This window comes from Camponotus vicinus, unplaced genomic scaffold (genome assembly GCF_025532165.1).
Source record: "Camponotus vicinus isolate PSW18456_S1 unplaced genomic scaffold, iyCamVici1.0 SCAF_9, whole genome shotgun sequence".
NCBI lineage: Eukaryota > Metazoa > Arthropoda > Insecta > Hymenoptera > Formicidae > Camponotus > Camponotus vicinus.
This window is the reverse complement of record NW_028141981.1, coordinates 14,144,549-14,171,036: the sequence shown is the minus strand read 5'-3', so window position 1 is coordinate 14,171,036 and position 26,488 is coordinate 14,144,549. Positions and strand designations below refer to the sequence as shown.

At 35.4% G+C, this 26,488-nt stretch overlaps 2 protein-coding genes across 16 annotated transcripts; one reads left to right on the top strand and one right to left on the bottom strand.

The window, feature by feature from the left end:
- Positions 1-780: 780 nt before the first annotated feature.
- LOC145977305 (uncharacterized) lies at positions 781-7,449 on the top strand. 3 transcript variants are annotated; one of them, XM_083109182.1, is made up of 3 exons: positions 781-1,076; positions 2,327-2,409; positions 2,731-7,449. In XM_083109182.1, the coding sequence occupies exon 3, from the start codon at positions 2,747-2,749 to the stop codon at positions 6,845-6,847; it is 4,101 nt and encodes a 1,366-aa protein (XP_082965308.1). In that variant the 5' UTR covers positions 781-1,076; positions 2,327-2,409; positions 2,731-2,746; the 3' UTR covers positions 6,848-7,449. The 3 variants fall into 3 exon arrangements, with proteins under 3 accessions (XP_082965308.1, XP_082965306.1, XP_082965307.1); XM_083109180.1 differs by lacking the exon at positions 2,327-2,409; XM_083109181.1 differs by lacking the exon at positions 781-1,076 and having other exon boundaries at positions 2,253-2,409.
- On the bottom strand, positions 2,540-26,266 carry Dap160 (dynamin associated protein 160). 13 transcript variants are annotated; one of them, XM_083109166.1, is made up of 35 exons: positions 24,135-24,327; positions 23,669-23,822; positions 23,441-23,589; positions 23,209-23,355; positions 22,721-22,816; positions 21,754-21,822; positions 21,315-21,467; positions 20,976-21,149; positions 20,552-20,897; positions 20,235-20,448; positions 20,009-20,160; positions 19,822-19,944; positions 19,603-19,741; positions 19,201-19,515; positions 18,724-19,098; positions 18,478-18,644; positions 18,151-18,352; positions 17,769-18,062; positions 17,485-17,550; positions 17,193-17,285; positions 16,768-16,908; positions 16,541-16,667; positions 16,262-16,426; positions 11,462-11,583; positions 10,937-11,043; positions 10,782-10,854; positions 10,467-10,673; positions 10,304-10,387; positions 10,060-10,215; positions 9,819-9,956; positions 9,494-9,728; positions 9,182-9,256; positions 8,000-8,173; positions 7,708-7,876; positions 2,540-3,040 (listed from the first exon to the last, which is right to left on the bottom strand). In XM_083109166.1, exons 1-34 carry the CDS (start codon positions 24,154-24,156, stop codon positions 7,725-7,727), a joined length of 5,406 nt encoding a protein of 1,801 aa, XP_082965292.1. In that variant the 5' UTR covers positions 24,157-24,327; the 3' UTR covers positions 2,540-3,040; positions 7,708-7,724. The 13 variants fall into 13 exon arrangements, with proteins under 13 accessions (XP_082965292.1, XP_082965299.1, XP_082965293.1 ...); XM_083109173.1 differs by lacking the exon at positions 2,540-3,040 and adding an exon at positions 26,196-26,266 and having other exon boundaries at positions 6,833-7,876; XM_083109167.1 differs by lacking the exon at positions 2,540-3,040 and adding an exon at positions 25,826-26,189 and having other exon boundaries at positions 6,833-7,876.
- Between the last annotated feature and the right edge of the window lie 222 nt (positions 26,267-26,488).

Genomic DNA, 26,488 nt, shown 5'->3' with positions numbered 1-26,488 from the left:
AACTGTTTTACGTACCGTTTCTCCGCCCCTGACTCTCTGTATCTTTCAGCAGCAGCAACAGGGAACGAACGCCTACACGATGATGTCCATACCTTGCTTTACGTTACGGTAATGCTAGCGGCGATCGCGATCACGAGAGTTTGATACAACCTTCCGTCTTCCTGCGATTCTTTCCTCAAAGATGACTCATTTTTCAAAATTATTAAACCGTACTATTGATATTAATGCGAACAAAATTTCGTCGCAAAGCAATATATTATCATTTGAATTTACGAAGCTTTTCTATCTTTATTTTCATAATTTATACATGACAAGAGAATTCGACTCACACATTGTCATGTTAAGTATCTTATGGGTATTATTACATCTATTTTTTTTTATCATTTAATTTTGCTATTACTTTGTCAGTAATATTTGATTAACATATATTATTAAATTTATAATATTTGATTGACATATATTGTTAAATTCATAACTTTTTAACGTTGTAAAATGAAGCGTTTATGGAAAAACAACTACTTAAAGTGTATTCCGAATGAGAAATCTCTTTGTATTGTTTCTCCTCAAGCATTCATCCTTATGCTTATGTATTTTAAATAAACGTATACTTCCGTTATCTTTTTATCTTATTGAACATTACACGGGTTTGTCTATCTCCTTTAGCTTGCCATGATTATTCACGCTTCCTCATTTCTTCCTTAACGGCGTTCTCCTACTCTTGGAGTCAATCGGAGCGAAATCTTCCTCCACCGCGTGTCCTCCTGCCACCTCTTCGTCTTCCTTCTGACCGTCCTGACGACAAGGTTGTTCAGTCGCTATACGACCTTCTTCCAGGATCGCGAATCTCCCCAAGGGGTTCTGATTTTTTGTTCTCGACGCGCTAATTGCACAAAAAAATTTTCCAACGAGTTGTTATTCTCAATTATCAACTTCGATCAGAATCGTGTTGTATCGAAAAATCACGCGTCGATGGATCAATAAATCATCAGAAATCACGAGGACCCCCAAGGGGAAGAGGAGGCTTTGATTGTCATCTTTTAAATCTGCGATCCATTATCTTTCCACACATAATTAAGGTATAATAAATCTGCGAAAAATTATATCTAACGAGAAGCTTTTTATCACATAATAAATTATATTATCATAATAAATTAGTCAGGTGACAAGATGCAAAGATAAATAAAAAAAAACTAACAGGATCTCTCTTTATCTCTCTCAATAATATATTAATTAATAATAATTATAATAAATATTTAATTCTTATTCTTTAATAATACTCTAATTCTTTTATAAATATTTAATTTTGAATTTATATATATTTGATTAAACTTTTTAATAAATATTAAACTATTATATACACGTATACACACAAAGAAAAATTTTTTGGCTTTAAAAAAAAGTGACAATATTTTGTAAATTTGAAAAACGCTGCAAATAGATAAGAAATCTTTCGCATATTGATAAGATACTAAATTGCAAATCTAGGCAAAAGAATCGCGCATATAAAATACGATTCATGACACGGTCAGATACATGAAACTGAAATTACACAATTCGGGGGCAAAACCCCGAAACAGGGAACAAAGTGGGTCATATACTAATTAATATCACCTGCATTCCATTCACCATGTCAGAGGAAACACCACGGGTCACCGTAACCATGAACATTATGATCATGTTATGAATGGTGAACGGCGTCATCGCACACACAGATGATTTCAGCGGACGAATGCATGTCACCGTATACAACGTTATTCGACCTGAATATTAAGGCCAAATAGAAGATTATCAAAGTTGTAGGAAAAGACATGGACGGAGTCCATGCTAACAATTTATGTGGAAAGCATGCAGAAAGAGAAAAGAAAGAGATGATGCGATGCCGGAACATGAAGAAAGATAGGATAGAGAGAGAGAGAGAAAGAGAGATACTACTAAACCCCGTTATACATTGAAACGGAATTCCATCTGACGTAACACGATCTCTCGATTTTATACATTACGGATTTATCGTAACATCTATGTTAATGTGTAAATTTGCATTTTCCTCCGGAAATTTAAATATATATGAAAATCATGCAATATATTTACCTATTTATATCTTCTGCGAACAGCTTCGACGGTTGAAATTTATCAAAGGTAACGGTTTAATAAGCCGTTACAATTAGCAATTCATTCAGTATTATGCATTATTACGTTATTAAAGACACGAAATGATGCGATTACAGTTTACTCGACCGACATATCTTTTATACAAAACGTTTGCAATCTTAGATAGATATAATATGTATATAAATCTAATTGACAGATATTGATTTATATTAAATAGGTTGTCTCTTCTTTTTTTCGCACTACTTTCGCTGAGGCGAGCTACCCGCATGCCAACTTAGATAGAGCCATCACAAGTAAACCGTAAGCGTATAATAATGAGCATGAAACGTTAACGCGAACATGAGAAACAAAAAATTACATAAAAATTAACAAAAAACGTAAACTTGCACATAGATAATTTCCAATTAATAATAATTAGATAATTTGCATTTTAAATTTATACAAATACCAAGTTTGTTATACATTGAATATAATAGTTAAATATTCTTACGTTGTTACATCCATTAACTGATCTATGTTCTATAAAGCATGATTAGAGAGCAAATTTTAATAAAACAAAAATCTACATATCTAAATCGAACTAAGAAATTATATAAATTGATGATAAATGATATTTTCCAGACGCCGTGTATATGAGATGCGGAGACGCTTGTGGACGCTCCTCGCTGTTCTGACATGCGTGTCGGGCGAGTATCTGATGGGCGGTCACCTGGACAACAATGCCGAGTCCCAGCGATCCGGCAAGATCGAGAGCTCTTCCACGTTGGAGCGTAAGACGCGTCTGGACGACCTTGACCTGGATCTCGTGGCGGAGGAGAGTTCTGTTGCCGTTGGCGCTACCGCTGAAGCTCCAACCGGCGACAGCGATGGCGACGCTCCACGTTACCATATTCCGTATCCTTTCGCCTTCAACGGAGGTAAGCCGTTCTCGCTGGAGAAAGATCCGATAACCGGTAAGATTGACTTCGAGAAAGCACCACCCGTCAAAGCTCTCAATTACACCGATCATTATCATGAACGCGAGGATAAAGAGGATGATGACAAAGGTGGTGACAAGAAGGATGTCTATTCGGAACGGAAGAAGAACAAGGGCAAGGACAACGAAGACGTCAGTCCGAATGAGATCAACACGTACACTAATTTTCACGATTTCCTCAACCTACCCGTCCACTACTCCTCGAACAAATACGGGAACGATAAGTATCCGTTGATCTCGAGCTCGTACGCAAACACGAAGGTGCAAAGCGGCGCTAATAGCTACAGCACGTACAATCATAGACCTTATCATTCCGAGAACGATCTGTACGCGCGTCCCATTAAGAATTCTTACACACCAATAACGAAAACGAGCACGCACAAGACCACGGCTATCGAGGATGATAAAGCGAGGTGGACGAGTCCGTCGACGATCACGACTTCCGTACCGGCCATCACTACGACCTCGTCGCGAACAATGCTTCCTACTTCGACCAAGGCACCTGCTGTAACTACGTGGAAACCGTCCAATACTCCGATTGCGTTTCACTCGATCGATCGCACCGAGATGGAAAGCGAGAAGAATCTCCTGCCGATCGAAAAATTGCACGCTTCCAGTCACCCTGAATCTCATCGAAATCCGAGCAACCCAATGCGAACTCCAAATAATGCGATGACAGAGAAGCCGCAAACCGCTCCTCTTCATAAAGATCATTCGAATCTCGATAATTTTGTGGTATCTCACACAAGACCTGAAACAAAACCAACGCAAAATGAAGAATACAGAGATTCTTACGACACTTACGAATTGCCGGACGGTGAGGGCGAGGGCGAGGGTCAAGGTGAAGCTGACAGCAACGGCAACAGTGAGGAAAACGATTACTTTTTACCATTCAAAGACTTATTGAAAGATTTCACGTCGGTATCTTCTACAACCACTTCTCCAACAGCATCAACGGCAGCTACAACCACCACTACCACTGCCACTACTACAACAAGGGTTACTGCATCGTCTGTAGGAACAACAACAACCGTGCCTTTGCGATCTGTATCTTCGACACCGTCTGCGCCTCGAGAAGACACGTTGGCAAATAGCCCGTCTCAATTTCCATTGATATCACAACATCCGATCGTCTCTTCGTCTTTGAACAGTGACCGAAGACAGAGTGTTACGGAACGTTACGACGATATAATCAGTCACGGATATAGATCGACGCCGATGCCGGTCAAGTTGGAACCGAATAGAATAGGAGCAGGGACCGTGATAGAGAGCACGAGCAACATTGTAATTCCACCGGATCAGAATGTCGTGTCTTTTGTTCTCGGCAATCGTCAAAGCGTCGAAGGCGGTTATTATTCGGTTGGGACAGCTGTCGGAGAGAATCTTTATGGTTTATCCGATAGCGATGCCACGCTCTGGCCCATTCACAACGATCCTCAAGGTCCAACGAAAGGAGTTAAACAGGAGCAGCACCTACCAGCTCATTCCGTCACTGAATTATCGGGTCCCGATCGCGATACGCAAAAATGGTGGCCACCCAGCCCCCTGAAAACCAGCAACGAGATCGAACCGATGAAATCTCAGAGTCCTCTCGTCGCTATCTCAAGCGCAGTAATTCAGAATGAGAAGAACCGAAGCAAAGAAAAGGATTCCGGCTACGTCGTTTTTCCGGACGACAAAACAAAGGACACAGACGCGACGACGGAAGAACGTATCGTGATCGTGAATGAAGCGGATGGTAGCATTCGTGAGTTAATTACTCCCAAGACGACGATGCTAACGACGACGATGGCGACAACGACGATAAATAAAACAAAGCTCAATGTATCAACAGCGATTGGAGATTTGCCGCAACTCGCCGAGGATTTGATACCACCCGCGGAGAGACCATCATCCAGACCACCATCATCATACTTCTATCATTACCAGTACGATGTACCGAGACCAGATCATTCAAGATTACCGCAGAGATCGCCTCTATCACCGCCACCACCGCGTATCAAGCCGCACTCGGTACCTCCGTTGGACGCGGGACTTAGAAAACGTCCGTACTTGCCAGACACGAAGCTGCCTAACATTCTGCCCCAGTTTCGACCTAACGCGAAAGCGTCACATGGTCATCGCGGTCCGGATACGATAGGAACGATGCCGGCCGGACAAGGCTCGTCAGGTACGAGAATCAGACAATCGTTGCCGAGTCATTCGTCCACCTCACGAAGACCTCTCTTTCCACCTTCACCCTCGTATCTTCAACGATTGAAACCACCACCACCGCCGCCGATCCACGCGATTAGACTAGCGATCGTACCAACATCCAATGTGGATAATATCGTTCTACCACATGAGACAGAATCGGTACGAACAAGACTTCGTCCTCCGCACGCGACACCATCGATCTCCCGTGTAGGTCTAGATGAGAACAAGTTGTTTGCTCATGGTATCGGTCAAGGCACAATGGGCAAGAACGCCGAGAGTAGAAAGGAGGACCATGGTAAGAGCGAAATGATGGGCGAACGAGAAAACGAAGAAAGATATCCGGAGGAACCGCCGATGACACCGCCAAGGCCACCTCTGTTCCCGAAACGGCGTACGGCAGATCCTCCGCGCGTCGCGACTCTGCAAATGATACAGCATCACGGTGAATTAATCGGCGAGAACGACGAGACCGACGAACCGGTGGAACCTATGCTCGCGCACGAAGCGGAACGTAGAAAATCCGACAATCACGATCCAGCGGAAATATCCGAGCAACCTGTATACGTTGTATATCCGGTGAATACTGCGGTCAACATACATCCGGACGACTCCAACGAGAAAGATGGGAGCGTCGTCGTGGGTACGCGAGGTCCTCACCGACCACTACCGCCCGACACTTTGCTTCAGAACGAGCCGGCAGACGAGGCACATACCGTTTACAACGGTAGACCCTTGGTCGTCCAAGATTTTCCATATCCTCTAGAACGGCCCGATCCGACATCCGTCTTTCCTGTCAGTGTGAAAGAAACACCGCTATTGATACCCAGTAAGCAACGGCAACAACAGCAGCAGACTTCCGTCACAAGCGAGCAAGAGAAGAACGAAAAAGATGAGCATGTGGACACAGTAAATGTGATCCCGTATTTGCAGGAGTTCCTGCCAACTTCCAATCGAAGAAAGAACGACGCGGCGATTTCTGTGACATTGCATCGCACTGGATCAATCGCAACTGCATCTACGTCGGCATCGACGTCGACCGCGTCGACATCGACCTCGATGCCAATCGCTTATGTTTATACGCCGACGCACGCTCCATATTCGATTCGTCTCGATGAAGACATAGATGATGATGATGAGGACGGTGCGGATGTTGCTGCGAATGTCGACGCGAAGCAAACGGTGTTACTACCTTCTCAGCAGCCGTCCAGCTCTTCCAGCTCGGCACCGGCGCCGCAAAACTTTATGGCTCCTTTCGTCGCCAGTATAAGCGCCGAGACGCCTAGCAAAAACGGCTGGAGCGTCGTCGTTGTCGAACCGCCCGCGGGAGCGGAGAGGAAGTCGGATAACGACGATGGCGAGAAACTTGTCAGCTCGGAGATGGAAACGCAAACCGAGAGGAACGAGTTTGACGTCAATAACTTTAAGCCGCAGCTCATCGGTGGATTCAAACCAATTTATGAATTTCCTACGGAGGACGCGATGCATCGGGACGTAGCTGATACGAACACGGAAATAGACATTCCCAGGCATTCCAAGGAACTGCTGTCCGTATCTGATAAAGGATAATTTATTAAACAAAAGATACAGATTGTCTCTTTGTGTTTCCCTTCGAGCTTTGCTCTCCGACATTCCGCGCTTGCGCTTATTTTACTACTCCTCTCGCGTAAAATATACGTAAACGAAAACATCGACGAAAGTGAAAACAAAACATACATATGTAAGCAAAGAGAACGAAGAGCGAATGTCTTTGTGCGCTGCTCGATGAAAAGACACATACATCTTCGTGGCAGAGCCAGCTAATAAATGACTGTTATCATTCATTTTTATGCCGCCTAATCCATAAGAATTTCGTGATATAAAATACTATATAATTTATTGCAATTATTTGCATTAAGCTCTGCCTCGCAGATGTAATAGCGTCCCAAACATTAGCTAAATAAAAAATATCGGCGAGTATACAAAACGCTGAATAAAAATATAATAGTAACGTTTTCCATGGGCAATATTTTTGTGTGGAATATTTCGTTATTATAATTGTGTAATATACATATTAAAAAGATATTCCCATCGAAAAAACCCATAAATTAAACTTTATATTTCCCCATAAATATGTAATATTTTACTTCGAAAATGTTATATTGAAAAAGAGAACTTATATATCATCATATTACGAGACTTTGTAATAATTTTGATTAAATTATTTATATATATTAAAAAGTATGTATATGATAGACGCTTTATTTATATATATATATATATAAATTATTTTAAAATTATATTAATTTTCTCTCTATCAGATCTTTCTTTTAAAAGAATAAAAAAATAAAATAAAATATTAATTTTTAGTATTTTTCGCGATCTTCTATTACTTCGTTCTATAAATTATAAATTTTTACATATATGCATGCATATATATATATACGCACATGCTACTACAAGTATCTTATCTGCTATCAAACAGTCGAAGATCCAGCTTGAGGATAACATCACCGCTATCGACTTCATGCAATTTGATTCTCTTTTGAATTGGTCCACAAGAATCTTTACTGTCTCTCATTATATCAGCGACTCTGATCTCGGCACGGCCAAGAAATTCTGCATTAACATTTCAAATTATCGACATTAAAAAAGTTATAATTTAGTCGATTAATTTTTTCAATAATGCTCGTATAACATTAATCAATTTTCATACTAATGATTACAATGATAAAGGCTTACCATCAGGACTGTAATATCCTTTATCGAACACGGTGATGCAAAGGGTATCTTCTAATAGATCTTTTACTTGGAATTGCATCGAAGCATCCCACCAAGGGCAATCGTTTCCAGATACGACGCCAGTTCTTTCTTCTTGAGAGCCCATAGACACTTTGCAGAATGTATTACATTTTCCTAGAAGAAAAGAAACACTTGCATATGCGTATAAACATTCGATCATTGTGGAAAACAGAACGACAGTTCTGCGATATATAAAAATATTATTTTCGCTTTAAGCGTTAGTAATTTTATGCATTATATGTAGCCCTCAAGCCATTCCAAAGATAGCACATTCATCCCTCCGCATCCCGATTCTTCAGTTAAATTTTAAAGTTTGATTTTATTGTAAAATTGAAATATTTTCTGATAATTGTATATCTTAAAGATATTAAATATATATAATTTATTAATATAATATTTATTAGTATAATATTTTCCCTTTATACATATAATTAAAAAATAAATTTTTGCCATGCATTCATGCTTTTGCAATTTCACTCACCAAAGCCTTTAATTTTTTTGATAAATTGCAAAGATCATTTCTTACCTTTTTAATTTGCATTCGAGTATGAATAAAAAAGTGTAACTAAAGAAAATCTTAGGAAAAAAGATTATGTTATTGTAAAATAGAAGTATGAAGAAAATAACAAAATTAGTGGAATCCTATTTATAGTACAAGCTTAATAAAAATTGATTTGTAAACTAACTGTAATGAAATATAATGAAATATACGAATATTGATATTCAAAGTTGTTCCAAAGTACAGGATTTCGATACTGTACCTTTCTTACTAATGACAAGATCTTCAGCTTCCACAACTACTAATCGCAGCCTACCTTCGGGAGGTCTCCTGCGAACTACAATTATGGCAGATTTATGTTAGTAATAAAGCGTTACATGCAAATTATATAAATTGAAATTTGTATTAAAATTTTTTCTAGCTTAGTTTTTCACTACACATTTTTATAACACATATTTCTCGTCCGATAAATACAACTATTTATGTATATACATCGCTTCAATACAACTCTTTCGCATAATATTGCACAAGCAAGTAAGCAAGCATTAATAACCACGTACATCAACATCAGTAAACAAGCATAAAAATGCAAGCATGCACCTAAACCGTCTGCAGATCCTTACCGGATGGGGCTTTCAAGTTGAAGCCTTCGAGCACAGTGACGAGAATTCTGCCGCACGCTCTAAATTGTGCCTGTTCTGTTCATTCACATAAACTTATTATTAAAATCAAATTTATTATATGACACGCGAAAATAGGTCTACATATAAGCTCGATAAGCCGAACAGTATGCACGAAAATTGACGTATAAACATAATTAAATAATACAAATAATTGACAAAGCAATAAATAACTTGTAAAAGTACGAATAAACAATGATTTGATAATTTTAATACTCAGATAACTAGACACAATACGATTATGATTAAACTCACTTGATCGTTGTCTCTGCAGGCGATTCCTCTCATTCTCTAAAAATTTCCTACGCGCTTCTACGATTCGTTTCGACCACAAGGAACATTCATTCGCAGATGATGCTGATAATATAATTGGTTTCTTCTGATCTTTCAGTCTTAAAATTTTCGAGGAATTGTCCGCCGCGTCGCTTCCACTCAAGCTACTGTTTCCGTCGCTTTCTCCGAGCAAAGACAATTCGTTGAGAAATATCGGCTATAAAAGGAAGAGTCAATTAGTGTCATAATTATGTGAACAGTTTTAATTTACACATTCTCTAACAATTTTCTCCAAAGTATTGCATACTTTTCTGTACATCTTAAATTTTTGATGTTCGTTGCGTTCGAATGAAAATTGTTGGCAGTTCAATGAGAATTTCATTGGTTGAACAAACAGTAGGAAATCATTTGTCAAGAAGCCGACGAGTTCTTTGCCACTTTTTGACTGTAACAATGTTGCGATATGATATAAAACTGCGTAAAAAAAATGCGACAATCTCTATATTTATTATATTTATGTTCTACAATATTTCTACAATTTTTATTACCTTGTGAAGTATACCGTAATGCAAAAGTTTTCGCGGCCCCAAAGAATTTGTCAAGGAATTGAAAACGAGTTGTTCTTCAAGACCATCACATATTACGTGAGTTTGCAGCCACTCTAATCTGTCGCTATTTTCTTTCTCTCTGACTCCTTCATTCACCTACAATAATGCACGATATTAAATAAAAAATAAATGTGTGAGTAAATCATTTTATTTTCTTTCTTATATTCTCTCTCACTATTTTTACCTGAATACAAAACTCTTCGGATTTAGCTAATGCTTCTTGCAGATACTGCCTATCGGGGTGATCTATCGGTGTATGTTCTAAAATCTATAATCATAATATGTTCCATGTGCTACGATACGATATGATGTAAGCTATAATTATCTAGAAATAAAAGCGAAAATACCTTGCCAATAATAAGCGGATATTTTGTTATTCTTTGCATCGGTTTAATTAAAAATGAGCTTAACGGCATTCCTTTTGTTCGTGGATCTTGCTGACATGTCTGCGCGACTCGAACAAATTCCGGCAAGGTTTCTGTCAAACGTTGCAGATACATCGCCGCAGATATTTGGCAACTGCAAAATCTTATGTAAGCTGACATCCTAGGTATCTGCGAAATATTATGTATCGTACATAAGTATTATATTATATATCGTAAATAGGTTTCAATAACGATCGGTCATCTCGTAAAATACTTACATTATAAGTACATACTTACATTTTCGCATAGTATATCGCCAATCATTCTAACTACTCCGTTATAGCTGTTATCCCTTCTTATTCTTAAAGTCCTGTAAGAAATTAATCTGTAATCTCTCATCTTATCGATGGAAAATATATTTTGTTAGATGCATTAATGATAAATCCAGTTACCTTAAAAAATTATCGTTACATGCAATAATATCTCTCCAATTAATAAATATCTTTTCTATTTCATCGACGCTCATGACTAAACTTTCAATTAATGGTTTCTCAAACACCTAAAATGTGCACAATATATATATACACACACACACACGCACGTATATATCATAACGTTTTATAGATCCAACTCGAATTTTCCTTCATCAATTTTCCAATTAATTTAGAATAACAATGTGCATGCATTTTTCCCTTCTCATACTTTAAATATGTAAAGTTCTTATTTAAAATCATGTCATAGCTTTAAATAAATATTATTATACATCATTAAGGACATTTGCTTTCTAAAAATTCACATAATCACTGATAACAGAAACATTTCTTTTTCTGATAGATAATATCTAAGAAAAAATCCAAAATGATGTAAAAAATCTTTAAATGAAGGGAAGAAAAACCACATGTCACATTATTCTAAATATATACGTGAATCATGAAATATGAATAAAAAGCAAATTCAAAAAAGAAAATAAAAAATACCTCGTGTACTAGCCTCATGTCTTCTATGTAGGCTTGTTCAGTCACGATTAGCTCTTTGATATGTTCTTGGCGTTTTTTTTCCATGGGATTGTGACATATTGTATCGATCATCAATTCACTAGCTACACATAAAATATATACAAAAAATATTTCTTCCATGTAAAATTATTATTTTTTTATTCGATTTTTATTTCAAAGTAAAAGAGAACGATTTCATATTCTTGAAAATAGCGTGACTTAATAAATATATTGTATATCTTAATATAAAAATTTTTATATATAAATGAAATAAAAAGTTCTCAAATTTACTACATAATGTACAATCTTTTCTAGAGTAAATATTAGAATAAAATAATTTTTTATCAGTAGCAATTTTTCATGTACTAATGAGTTAATTATCTAATTGGGGCAATATATTGCAAAAACTTTAAAAAGAAAGAGAATATGTTGCATATCAAAATAATCGATAAGTTAAAATTATTATTATAAATAATAATATATCAAATAAATATATGATTCGTCTACACAAGAATAATTTTTACAACAGACAGATATTTTATTTCGATCAGCGGTGATATAGATGCGAACGTATCCGTATATGTATATATGGATATGTTTACATACGTATAAGAACATTGGCGTACATATGCGTATGTGTGTGTATATGTATGTGTGGAAACATAATTTATATAATATTTCTATATGTATATAAAGTATGTGAACAGGACTTTTTTTCGTATAAGTCTCACACAGAATTATTCATATTCTCTTACATTTTCCACTATGCCAAATCACATCGTACTTAGTTGAAATTTCCGACGAGACTTGATATTAGAATAAACAAACAACTTACAAATAGTAACAATCTTAGGAATACAACGCACTACACGACTACATCGACTAAAGATAACCAGTTGCACAACTTGCTTTAGACATCCCGCCGTCACCTTAGAATAACTTTATGCTTGAGGGACTTGATGTCTTGGAATATCTAATTATTATAAGCACACAATTATTGCCACTGTGATATAACGTATTTACTCACTTCTGTCATGGAGGAGATTACATAGAACGCGTAAAAGTAGCGTAGCAATGAATAAATACGTTGTGCGCTTAATTTTTCTTCAGTATATGGAATCATTTGCTGGTACCATCCTTGCTTTTCTAGATGATTTTACGGCTGGAAGTTCGAGGAGTTTCTAAAGAAGCTACAAACTGACGCATACTTTTGCAAACATTCGTTGAACGTTCATCGAATGTTAAAATTATTCTTAACATACGCTGTATGTCAAAGCTTCATAACTGCGTGTGTATATACTGAACTCGGTGTCAAGATATGTCAATAGATTCTAATGTGATCCTTTCAAAGATATTTTTTTATGGAACAATAAACATTTTCATATATATATATCCTTTAACATAATAAATTCTTTGCAACGAAGCGCTGTAATTGTACAATATATTATACGAACAAGATTGCCATCTGATTGCCGATTACAATCCAAGAAATAAATAATATAGTCAGTCGATTGATACACATATAGGAATGTTATGATTCAACAAAAAATTAATTTACAATAATTACTTAAGAATCATATGATCTATTTTTACCTCGTTATTAGCGATTTATTGTTCATGTACGATTGTTATTTATTTAGGCTCTATTTTAAAAGGCTATGAAGAAGGAGCGCATTCTTTATTCATAATACAAAGTATTATTTGTATATAATAAATGATTAGAAGTCGATCAAATCAATAAATTTACAGCAAATAAACAAGTCAACGCATTGATTTAGTTTACTCTGATTTTTTCTTTCATGAAATTTATATACGAATGAGAACAAATATTCAGTGCATATAATATCATGTTTGCTAATTTTATTAATATTAATAAATGTAGCAAATCGAATACGAAATCAAACATCGAATAAAATTATATGGGATATTTCTCTTTGCTCCTTCTCCTCTCCGTTTTCAATCGCAACAGCTAATCGTTGGCTGCTCGATCATGAGATCGTTATCTTTTATATATCATTTAGGCCTCGACATGAGACAATCGCAATTTTTAATGATCCACAATGCGCACCATACATTAACATTGATAAAGGATAAAACATAATGCAATAATCATAGCTTTTTTCAACGGTCACTTCTATTTTACACAACTGTGATTAACACAAACATTACACCATAAAGGAAACAATAGAAACATAATAGTAATAATCCTTAATTTCCAAAAGAAGATCGAATTAAATTGTCTACATAAATTTTGATCGACCACCGAAATATTCAAAAACGAAAAACGACTCGGAAACAATTCGGAAAACATTTGTATTTTTCTTTTTTATATTTAAAACATGTTATAGTTTAATGTTCTTATACACCAAGTTTCTTAAATAAAGCTTTGAAATATAATTGAACTATACATATATCAATTTGCACATGAACACGAACTTAACAAATGACTTAATTATTAAGTAACAATGGTACTCTTACCATGACACAATGTTAAATATATTTCTAACGTGTTTGAACAAGCTAAAATTTAATATTGTTATTTCTTAATTGTACGTCAGCATAGATAGAGAACTGAGGTAGACCTTTGGTGTTGGTGCAGATATATCAGGTGGTCGCGTAACACTAATGAAATGACTCAACGATCGGACTTGGTACATGCGCGCGTTGTCCCTATACAACGAACATAATATTTGCATGAAAACTATTTGAAGATGTAAAACAGTTAAAAGGCTAGTATGTTGCGATTTAGTCGTTGTAATAACAATTTGAATGATAACATTAATGAAGGAATGAGTGCACAACCCCGCACCAGAGGGAAAGGCTTGTAATAATATGTATAATAAGTAGGAGGAGATATATATATATATATATATATATATATATATATATATATATATATATAAAGAGAGAAATGAAGAGAAACGAAGAATCAACCATGAGTTTTTTCTCCTGCCTTTAATCTCATTAATTCTTCAAGTCTCGTTTTTCTTTTTCTCTTTTTTCTCCTCCGTTTCTCTGTCTCTATTCCCAACACCTCTCACTTTAGTCTTTTTTTATGCACATTGTCTCCACGTTGAGAAAGTTCTGTTGTTGTAGCACGCCATGCTGAGTTGGAGCTGCTATTTTTCTTATTACACTTCAGGTGCTTTAATTTTAACCAGCAATGCTGATTAATCAGTACTGCTGCTCGGCTACCCTTTATGCTGCATGTTAAGCAAAAGCGAAAGATAATAATTAATAAAAAGAAGATTATAGAATGCATATATAATAAGACTAATAAGAGAAATAATCGAGGCAGCTGTCTCTTTAAAACATCCCTTTTAATTTTAAGATTATGACTTAAAATCATAGAATTATATAAAATATTTTTAGAATTATATAAAATTTCTATTTTTTCTTTATAAAACTTCTTGCAATTATTGAATGTGTATATGTAAAATAATAAGATATTGGAAATTTGCAAATAGAACAAAAACTCTATAAAATATTATTATTACTTGTATTCCAACATATTCTGTTGAAAATATAATAGATACTGTAGAGAAAACATTTTAATAAAGATTAATTATAAACTATAACAATAATTTACAGTTATGTTAGATATAAATAATAAAATCATAAGACAATACTCTCGATCACGATTAGTTATTATTTGTTATATTATATCAAGCAAACGACTACCTCTGACGAAAAAATAGACGGACGAACGAATGGGCAGACAGGCAAAAGGCAGACAAGCAGACTGTTTGTAGAAACTTAAGAAAATATTTGAAATTTGCATCTATTTTTATTTTTACTTCTAATGTAAACCATATAAGCAAAAAGTATGTGAGCGATCTCTATATGCTTGTGACATACCAGTAACCAAGCCATACACAATGCATATATCTACATTAGATAGAAAAATGAAATTAATATTGCCAGTTTTTACAGAACAGACTTTATATGACGACAACACATTGCTTTTACACAAACATTTTTCAAAGTAGCAAAAAAAATATCATTAATCTTACTTTAGTTGTAAAATACTTACATTAAAAAAAAATCATTCCGATGATATAATTAAATAAAAGATATTTATAATTGATCAAAAATTTTTTCTTGCTCTATGTGAACATCATTATAAAAGATGTTGCTGCTATCGCTCGGAGTTATCATAACAATGTATATATTAATTCATAAGAAAATAAAAATGTGCTACATCATACTTTAACATTCTTTCTTATAAACTATAACTAACTATAATAATATTGATATTATTGATTAATAATTACAATAATAAACTCCATCTTGGCTCACTTTGCGAGTCACTAAATAGTTAAACGCAGAATAAGCAAAGATAAAGCATAACATAATAAAATAATATAATAACAATATTAATATCACAACAACAATAATAATAATAACGATCATAATAAAAAAAATAATGATATCGATGATAATGGAGATGGTGTATTGATAATAATAAAAATGGTAACAATAATATAAGATGACAATAAAGATAAATATAAATATATAATCGTCTCGATTAGAACTTGTTACATCTAATCGATCGTCCGCCTATCCATAGCCAGAAGTTGTGTTTCGCATTTCTATTCTCTTCTCTATTTTATTTGTTTTTTTACTTTTTTTTAGTATCTATACGCGTGTAATCGATGTGTGTAGAAATTTATTACAAATTCACATAATTGTGTTCATATTACATTATGAACGTTATGAAATTAACAGGCAAAGTGGGCTGAAGATCAAACTTTGACAATCACATATGGAAAGAATACTTACACAAAGGTGATACGTAGTTGCTTGGGAAGACACCGGATACGCCGTTCAATTCTCCTCTCCACCATGCGGTTTCTTCCTTAGCAAGTACTGATATAACATCGCCTTTCTCAAAGCTTAACTCATCCTCATTTTGTGCTTGGTAAGGGTAAAGGGCCATAACGCGTTCTGCAATAAAGAGTTATGCTACGAGTTCTATTTTGTCCAAGAAAACCTACATATATTATTCTCATTACATATAATCTTGAAAATTATTGTAATTGCATTGTAGAATTTACTCACCAATATTTGGATCTGTTGGAGAATCTTGATATCCATGAGAGACAGGTGTACTTCTATTACTGCTACTGGTTAAAGGTTTAACATATGTTGCTGGGAACCAACCAACTTGTCTCCTTTTACCTCGTGCCTAAATAAACAAGTGTTATTATTTAACAATAAAGGATTGTAAAAAAAATAAAGGAAATATAAAATAAAGGAAATGTTAAAAAAAATATATATTTCTCTACCTGAAGCTCTCCTTCCCACCATCCGCTATCAGTTTTCTTACGAATCATTATTAATTGTCCTCTTTGCAAATCTAATTGTTCTGCACTAGTTGCTTGATATGGTGCAATAACTTGGACAATTTCTGGTTTCCTTCCTCCTCTCTAAAGAGAAAAAAAAATTTTTTTCGTGAATGAGTAAAATTAATTTCTTTACATATATATCAAGAAACTTTTTGCAATTGGAAATAAAGAGAGAAATCGGTGTCACGCGTCACAATCAATGAAAATGTCGATCATATTTGATGTAATAATATAAATCAAATACCTTATAATACTGCATTACCAAGATGTCAGTAGCATAAAAGAAGTAATAAGCACAATTATAATAGAAAAAGTTTTAATTGCATAAGTATATTAGAGAATAAGGACGTGATTAATTTTTTTACCTGCTGAGCAGCCATGGCAGTAAAGTCCGGTAATTCCGCTCTATCCTCAGCAGCTGCTCTTTCATCTTCCAATTGTTCTGCTGTTTTCTCTACCTGTTAAATACACACACACACACACACATTCTATGTTACTGAACTTTGTCACTACAGTCTTATATTTTATCAAATATCAGTAGAATAATAACAAATTAATAAAATTACAAAAGTCGAAACTAATATGTATTAATATAATTAAGAATATAAATTGATAAATAATTTAAAATAAACAATTACAAAATAAACAATTACGCACTTGTGATGCTGCGGTTACTGGAACAACAACTTCGGTACTTTTTGTCTCTGCAGCAGTTACACTAGACTGAATGTTAATGGATAAAGACACACTCTGATTAATGCCACACAACACTCTGATTAATGATACAAAGTCATATTAAAAATCAATTCACTTATATATTAATAACAAAAAAATAATTGTGTTTCATTGAATAATACAATTAACAAGTTATATTTATATAATAATCGAAAAGATTACGAAATAACCAGGAGGAAAATATTAACAAAAGATATATATCGTACCTGAGCATCGTTAGGAGCATCGCATTTTTCCACATAATTAGATGGAAAAATCCCAGTCTTATCCCCTACACAACCAGTCCACCAATCTCCTTCCTTCTTAATAACCAATATAACTTCCCCTTGATTGAAACTAAGATCGCCGGCTTCAGTCGAGTCGTATCGATAAAGTGCAACATAATATTCGTTGAGACCATCAGTCGCGACATCTTTGTTGCTTGTAATTATCTCTTTTACATATGATTTAGGGAACCAACCCTTATTTTCATTACTAGTCGAGCCATACCACCAATCAGCCTGAATAAAATAATGAAAAATATATATTTTGTGAGACAGACACACATTTCTGTGTAATCAATAGTATATAATATACATATTTAATAACCTGCTGCTCAGAAACATAAATGGTCTCTCCTTTTTCAAAAGAAAGATGTTGCTCCATAGTAGGTCGATATGGAAACAATGCGGTAGCTTCTATGTGGCAAGATGTACCTAATCCTAAAGTAGGTATAATAGCTTCCACTATCGGGGCTTCTCCACCTAATGATCCCGCGTCGGATACGTTCTCGGGGACTTCTGCTATTTCCCTGTGTAATTAAAATAAAAATATTCTGATACTCATGAGAGATACACAAAGAAATATTGATGAAAATATTGAAGAAAAATTGATTTATATTTTGCAAATATTAATATAAATAAAAATACAACTGACTCTAATGTTCTCTTCTCTACGCTGTCTTGTTGTATGAAGGTACGTTCATTATCCAAACCAATTGTACCGGTATCCACTGGTTCCACGTAAGATTCGGGAAACCAACCGGTGTGACCGCGAATTTCTCCTGCCATCCATCCTGGTTCAGCGTTTTGCACAGGTGGTACCTATAATTTACATTATATTAAATATCGTATATATTCAGTTTTCCGACAACAATGACACTCTTGCATTTATTAAACATACTGATATAATATCACCAGGTTGAAACGATATTTCGTCTTGATTTCGCGCCACAAATTCGTAAAGTGCTCTATATTTGCGAACACCCACGACATCAGCTTCATTTGTCGAGTTCACCGCAGTGGTATCGTCAACAGGCCAAGCTGCGTCACTAGCTATACTAGGTGCATTACTCCATGCGCTATCGCCCCATGCGGATGTGGCAAAGTCAGCGGCCGAGACGCTGTTGCCGCTTGCTCGGAGTTCAAGTACTTTTTTCTTTTTTTCATCAAAAGTAATGTAAAGCTGCTTACAGTCTGCTATTAGATCTTTTATTTGCGTCTTAATCTCTTCAAGTTGAGCATTATTATTTTCAATATCGGACATTTTCGAATCGATCTGTTGAAAAAGATATACGTTTTGAGGTCAAACATCGATATATATTATCATAAAGTTAAAATTTATTTATGTATAATCAATGAACATTAGAGGTACATATACCTGCTGTTGTAAATCTGCAATTTTATCTTTCATCTGCTTAAGAGTAATTTGTTTATTGTCAAAGGCCATCTTAATAGCCTCTTGTCCGACAACATCTTGCGCCGCATTGAGTTTATTTTTCGCCTCGATACGCGCTTTCTCCTGACTCAATGCTAATAATCTTTGATTTTGTTCCCGAAGTTTATTCTTTAAGGCGGCCATTTCCTGTAATTGCGCATCTCTCGTTGATCGCATACCATCAATAGTCGTCTTAACACCTGAGACTCCTACTCGAGTATCACAAATTTTTTGCGATAATTCTTTTACTTTGTCATTCTGGAAAACAGAGAAAAATATTACGAAAAGATTGTTGATTAATTTATCTTTTCTCTTCTTTAATTTCTCTTTCTCTTTTATACTTACAAGTGTTCCAAGTTCAATAGTTAAGGTCTGATTCTTTGCTTTCAACTTGAGAAGAACATCTTGTTCTTTTTGTCTTTGTGCTTCCAATTCTTGTGACTTTTGTCGTTCCCATTCTAACTGTCGTTGTCTTTCCATTTCCCTATACATCATAAAATACAATGCTACTTTCAAATCTGTATGGATATAATTTCTGATAAAATCATATGTTAATGAATTTACTTGCGTGCTGCCTCTTTCTGCTCTTGCGCGCGTTTACGTTGTTCCTCTTTCTCCTGTTCAATTTCTTTTTGCCTTTGCATTTGTTTCTCGATTTCCGCTTGTCTACGCCTTTCCTGTTCTAATCTGTATCGCAAAACGCAACATTTTCTATATATTATGCATCTAATTAATAAATGATTCTACTTGCCTTATTTTTTCCTGTTTCTCAGCCTCTTCTCTTTCTTTTCGTTCCCGCTCTTCTTGTTCCTTCCGCTGAATTTCTAACAACGCTTTACGCCTACGTTCCAATTCCGCTTGACCTTTTTCAAAGTTCTCTTTACGTTTATCTTCGAATGAAGTCTGTAAAATAATATTACTTTTTTCCATTTGTTTTTCTTTTTGTATAAAAAATTTTTATATTATTAGCTACAAACCTGTGGCATGCCCGCTAATGGATCAATATTTTCCGTTGCATTCTGAGATAATGTTAAACTACTTTGACGTTGTCGTCTAAATGTAGGTGGAATAAGTTCAAGTGGAAGTGTCGTAGGTATCGTTTCGCCAGCTTTAGCAATGTCGCAAAGATGCATTGCTAGTACAAATTCCTCAGAACCTAAACGTCCATCCGAATCCATATCAGATAAAGCCCTATCAACATATATTTAAACACTCTTTTTTACTCCCCCGTTTTATTATTTATATTGAATACTCCTTTGTATTTATTTGACAATAAAATAGTTTGCTACTATACCATATTCGAGCAAGTATCGGTTGTGGCAATTGCGACTGCACCATGATGTTTCTTGCTTGAGGCCCGGATAGAAAACCAGATCTCGTTCTATCCCAAGTATTAAATAATTGAGTGTACTTTAATTTAGTTTGATGTGGCACCGCCCATTCTATAGATTGCGGCGAACCAACTAACGAGTGCTGTGAATCCACAGAACCTACTCTATCTATACTCGGTGGACGTGCTGTTGTACTCAAGGGTGTATTTGTAGATACCGGCGTTTGCGTAATGGCACCGTTGACTAAAGTGCCGTTTGCAGTTGTTGAGGATACCAATGGTAATACTACTGATGAAGCAACTCCAGTACCTGTGGAAGAAAATAAAAATTAATACTATAATAAAAAAATGCAAATACAAGAGAGGAGACATTATTTTATATATGTACCAGTATTTATTGACCCGATGGATGGTACCATACTAGAGACGCCAGTCATAGGAGCAACCATACCTGCATTAACTATGCCTAATGGCTGTGTTGGCAATGGTTGTGTCATATTGAAGGCAGTCATTGGCATAGGGTTTGTGTTTAAAGGTGCAATTGATGCTACTGATGGAATACCTATAATTAATAAAAATTAAATATATACCAATATAATTCTGTAAAACTATAATTATATAACTGCATTATTATATAAAAAAATTAATCAATAAGCTATTTTAAAATGTACTCAATGTCGATAAAGTAAATATAAAGTTGTATATAAAGTTGATTTTTATTTTTTACCTATGCCAGAAACAGGTGGAATTGAAGAAACTACCGATGTGCCAACAACAGAAGGTGGAACTTTTATGGGTGAGATTCCTACAGGACTATTTGGAAATGATGGCGGTGCTGGTTTTGGTGGTGGACCACTTGTTGTGGCTGCAAAGTTACTGCCTACAATAATTTCGTGTGATTATTATTACATTGTTAAATTGTATCAGATAGTTATAAATCTATAATGCAAATAATATTCTTTACTTGATAAATTGTACAATAAATAATAAAAAACAAGACAGCTGAATAAGCATGAGCAAAAATATTGTATAAGTACTTTATGCTTTTTTGACATGTTAATTAAGCGATGCAACGAAGTTCAGTATAACAAAACTATACTTTGTATACAATCTCTGCATACATATTGGGCTTGTAATATATTGGGTATGTATTTATTTAAACATACCAATATTTGCAGGTGGTGCAGGTCTTTGCGGAGGACCACCAGTTGTGGTATTGACAGAAGGCGCGACTCCTTTTTATTTTGCCGCGTAAAATGCAAAGCATTATTAATGAAATATTCTTTTTTCTTCCTTTTGTCAGAAATATTATTACAAATATATAAATATATAAATGATATATAAATATTAGTTGCATAAAGTATGTATGTAATTAGTAAAATAACTTTATTACATAACCAGAATTTCTATTAGTAAATAAATAATGTTAGAAATTTTCTAATTTGTAAATAATATCCTGAATTGTATTCACACATTTAATCATATTTATTTCTATGTTCAAGCATGTTCTTATGAAAATTTTTCCAATTATATATGAAAAATATCAAAACATGCGAAATAAAAATAATATTAAAAGTATCTAATAATTAATGCATATATAAGTTTCTTTTTTCATATTTCTATCAAATATTTCATCGCAAAGTCCAACACATACCTACATATGTAATGCAAAGTAAGTACTAGAAAGATAAAAAATTTTTACAGCCTCTATGCAAAAACTGAATTGCTGTTGCGATATAAAGTGTTACATAAATTTTGAATATTTTTGTATCAAAATGATAAACTCTCTGTGAAGCATCTGTGCTTCACACACACACATACACACACATCATAGATATATATACAAAAAAATCATAGTGATCTCATAAAATCATATTCTCTTAAATAAAAATATACATAATATATTTAAAACATTCCAAATGGTATATTGAAAGAGTAGCAAATACAACAAGCTAAAGAGAAAGTTTATCTTATATCATTATATTTTATTAATAATAAAATGTCAACAACACTAAAATGATTCGAAATTTAACTCAGAACACTCTGTTAAGCCATTGAATAAAAACTTGCTCTTTAAGAAAAAGAAGATAAATTGACCCATAAGAAACACAGCATTCAGCACAGTTAACATACCCACAGAAGGTGGAGCGGGTCGAGCGGGTGGCTTAGACGGTATATGAGTTGTGGCGTGTGTACTTGGAACCACATTCTGTCTATTTTGTTGTAATGCTGTGTAGTATGATGAATTATGAGTAACACATAATTATGTTTGATTTTGTTGATAAGATAATAACACATATTGAGACATAATACATGTTGAACATATTGAGACGTAATACATGTTGAATTTAATTGTGAAATGATAGATGATTGTAATAATATAGGTTTGTTTGGATATCAGTGATATTGTAGTCATGTTTGATATATTTGATTTTATATGAACCTAACAAACCACGCTAATATATTTGACAAAATATATATATTTGGGTACTCTCTTATAGATGCTTTTAGAAGTTTTTATAAAATCTTTTTCTGCTATTTAAGAAATTAAACATAAGATTCTATCTAACAATGTTAATTGAGAGACAGAAAAGAATAAAAAACGTATAATCATATATTACCTATAAGAGGATGTATATTTCCAACTGTAGGTATTGCACTTGCCATAGTTTGTGATACCATTGGTTGAGGTCCACTTAAGTTTACTAGAGAGCCAATATTATTTTGAGCGGTTGAACCATTTGTCAATCCAACCAAGTTAGCATCACCTAAAATCACTCATTAATCTCAATCACAATCAATCTAATGATATAATCTCACATATTATATACACACATATATATATTTACCTACCTGTTGGAAAAGATTTCAAACTTTGTATGAGAACAGGTGGCAATACCTTAGGAATTTCAAAACCGCGTAATTTCAAATTGATCAACTTGCAAGCAATACTAAATTCATTTATATCCATTTTTCCATCTGAATCTGTATCCGATAATGCCCTATAATACAAAAGAAAAAAAGTTAGAAGAGAAATATGTTATAATTTGAAACAATTTTTATACTAAATAGTAACTTTACCATATCTGTCCGAGAATGGGAGGTGGAAGTTGAGATCTAAGGAGGAATCCCTTTGCCTGTTCACCAGTAACAATTCCGTTGAGTGGTTTCAAGGAATCAAATTGTTCTTGATATTTCATTCTCTCTCTAGGCTGAATTACCCAGGGGTCTATACCTACATATCAGATACATATGTAACGCTGGAGATAATATCTTCCTCAGTAATTAAAAATAAAATCCATTTATTTGCGAAAATACAATGTCAGCCTATTCTTTCACTACTGTGAGAAAAGAATAATTGCTAGTCTTACAAAAAAAAGATAATTATCGCGAAGAGGAAGAGATATACCAAGCATGATGTGCATTACAGATGACATAAAAGATAACACAGTACGTGTGGCCTATCGGACAATGACAGATGCAGGAAAATGTCAATGTACCGCTAATGATAGGACCGCTAATGATAGGAAACAAAAATAAAATTCACCTGGAGTTTGTGGAGTAACCATTTTGGAAGATTGACGTCCGCTTGTGCGATACTCGAGACGATACTCGTTAGAATTAGGACTGATTAGAATCTCGTGTTCGGTGGTCGAGTCGCGGTGAGTTTACGCCTTCAAGGTTAGATTAGGTTAGGTCACGGTGATCGATCTTCGAGACGGCTTTACAACGAGATCTATCTGTTAATAGGGAAATCGTCGAAAATGTATATAAAGGTTATATAAATTGAACCCCGCCGTTGATTTCACCACGATCGAATAACAACAATCTAACGTTCTACGAACGATAAAATAAATAAGATTAATTTTTAAAAATTCGAATGTAGGTTTGCACGTTGAAAAGGGTAATCTCGCGTCGAAAGGGCACGGGTGCTCGCGAGACGCGCTACTGGATCAATCTCGAATGGGACTCATGACCTACGTACAGTCTGTCAAGTAAAAGCATGGTCGGCCTTACTCACAGCTGGTAAAAGGTATCGCCCTAAATCTTTCGTGAGCCGATAGAGGGAAACTTTGTCCTTGATGCACCGTCAAGAAAGACTCAATTGTTGATTTTTTGAAAGAGAAATGTGTAAGCGTCATGAGTGCCCAATATGCGTCGCGCTACGAGGCTGTGTTTCTTTGCACCCACCCGAAGGGTCCGAAAATGTCGCAATCGGCGGCTGCTAAATACATGAGAAAGTCGAAAGCATTCGTACAGAAGTGGACACAGCGATATAATGTGGCAAAAAATGTCGATGATTTACCGGAACGTGGCTCGGTAGGCAAATTGGACAAGAAAGATGAAAAAAGAATAGTGAATCTGTTTTCGCGGAATCCTTCTTTAACACTGCGTCAAGCACAAGCAAAATTAAAGTCAAAAGGTTTAGATATATCGTACGAAACTATCCGAACCCATCTCCGTGCTCATGACCTGAAATGGCACAATACAATGAAGGAACCTCTGTTGACCGAAAAACATGTGACGAAGCGACTGACTTGGGCGCACGAGAACATCGATCGAGATTTTAGCAATGTAATTTTTACTGGTGAATATTCTATATGGGCACGTTGTATCCTCACGCGAGCCTGGTCAACCTCCACCAATAGGCTTGTCCAGAGGACCGTAAAACACAGAGTAAAGATGCATCTTTGGGGCTGCTTCTCAAAGCAGGGGTTTGGTACTTTGCACCTGTTTACCAACAATCTGAATGCCGAGAAAATGCTGGAAATCTACAAGAAGGCTTTGTTATCGTGTGCCAAACGTTGGTTCATCGATAAAAATGAGGATTGGATTCTGCAGGAGGACAACAATCCTAAACACCGCAGCAAACTCTGTACCGAGTGGAAGAAGCAATCTGGCATCGTTACGTTGGATTGGCCGTCGCAATCGCCCGATGCAAATCCCATCGAAAATGTGTGGGTATACATTAAGCAGAAGCTTCGTGGAAAACGCACGTACACTTTGAAGCAGTTATCTTGCGAGATTCGTCGGATTTGGAGGTCCTTGCCGCTAGAATACGCCGTCAATTTGGTCGAAAACATGCCTCGGAAATGCCAAGCAATTATCGACGCCGGTGGTGATTGGACGCATTATTGACATAATTGCATTCTTGTTCTCATCGAGTACAACGTATATATGTATTTAAAAATTTTATTTAATAAATTTTTTTATAAATTAACCCGACCACGCTCTTACTTGACAGACTGTACGTATGTATATTTTTATCGCACAATTCGCGAATCATCACCGATCGTGCCGCCCACCAGACGTGTATCGCCTATCGTGGCCTACGACGACGTGCCATCCATCGTTTACCGTCGTAGTTCATCGTCGTGCATCGTCTATAATTGTCTATTGTCTTATGTCTACCTAAGGTGTATGCACAATGTATCGTCCTAGCGTCAACTGTCAATCGTCAGCCGAGCGCGGATCTTATAAGGTTGACCTTTTTTCCCTCCCCCGCGAAAAAACGGGACAACAAAATTGTAAAAAGTCCGCGACACGTCGATCGGGAACACGTCAAAGTCTGCTTGGAGTCAATCCACACAAGTGAATCACCACTGACCACAATCAGCTTCACCCAGCTTCACCACTGCTCGTGCACTTACTCGTGTACGTCACTTTCACGAGCTCGGCACCTCTCGGAACTCTTCGGCGAGAATCGATATCCCGCCTCCGAGACTGATTCTATGATCCTCGACAAAGATCGTTGGTTCCATGTGCGAAAGATTTCCAGCTACACAACCCCGAACGATCAGTTACCGGAAGCATATCTTTTTATATATTTATCATATTGAGAATATATAAGATTTAATTGAACAATGGGGATACGTAAGTCGAGTGTTTTATGGAATAGGA

What these genes read in the sequence shown, in the direction of transcription:
- LOC145977305 (XM_083109180.1), top strand. Translation starts at nt 2,747, where the DNA reads ATGCGGAGACGCTTGTGGACGCTCCTCGCTGTTCTGACATGCGTGTCG.
- Dap160 (XM_083109173.1), bottom strand. Translation starts at nt 24,156, where the DNA reads ATGGTTACTCCACAAACTCCAG. An exon ending in ACCCGCTCCACCTTCTGTGG is followed by an intron (nt 21,823 to 22,720) that starts GTATGTTAACTG and finishes CAAAATAAAAAG; the next exon opens with GAGTCGCGCCTTCTGTCAAT. An exon ending in TGCACCACCTGCAAATATTG is followed by an intron (nt 21,468 to 21,753) that starts GTATGTTTAAAT and finishes AAATTATTGTAG; the next exon opens with GCAGTAACTTTGCAGCCACA.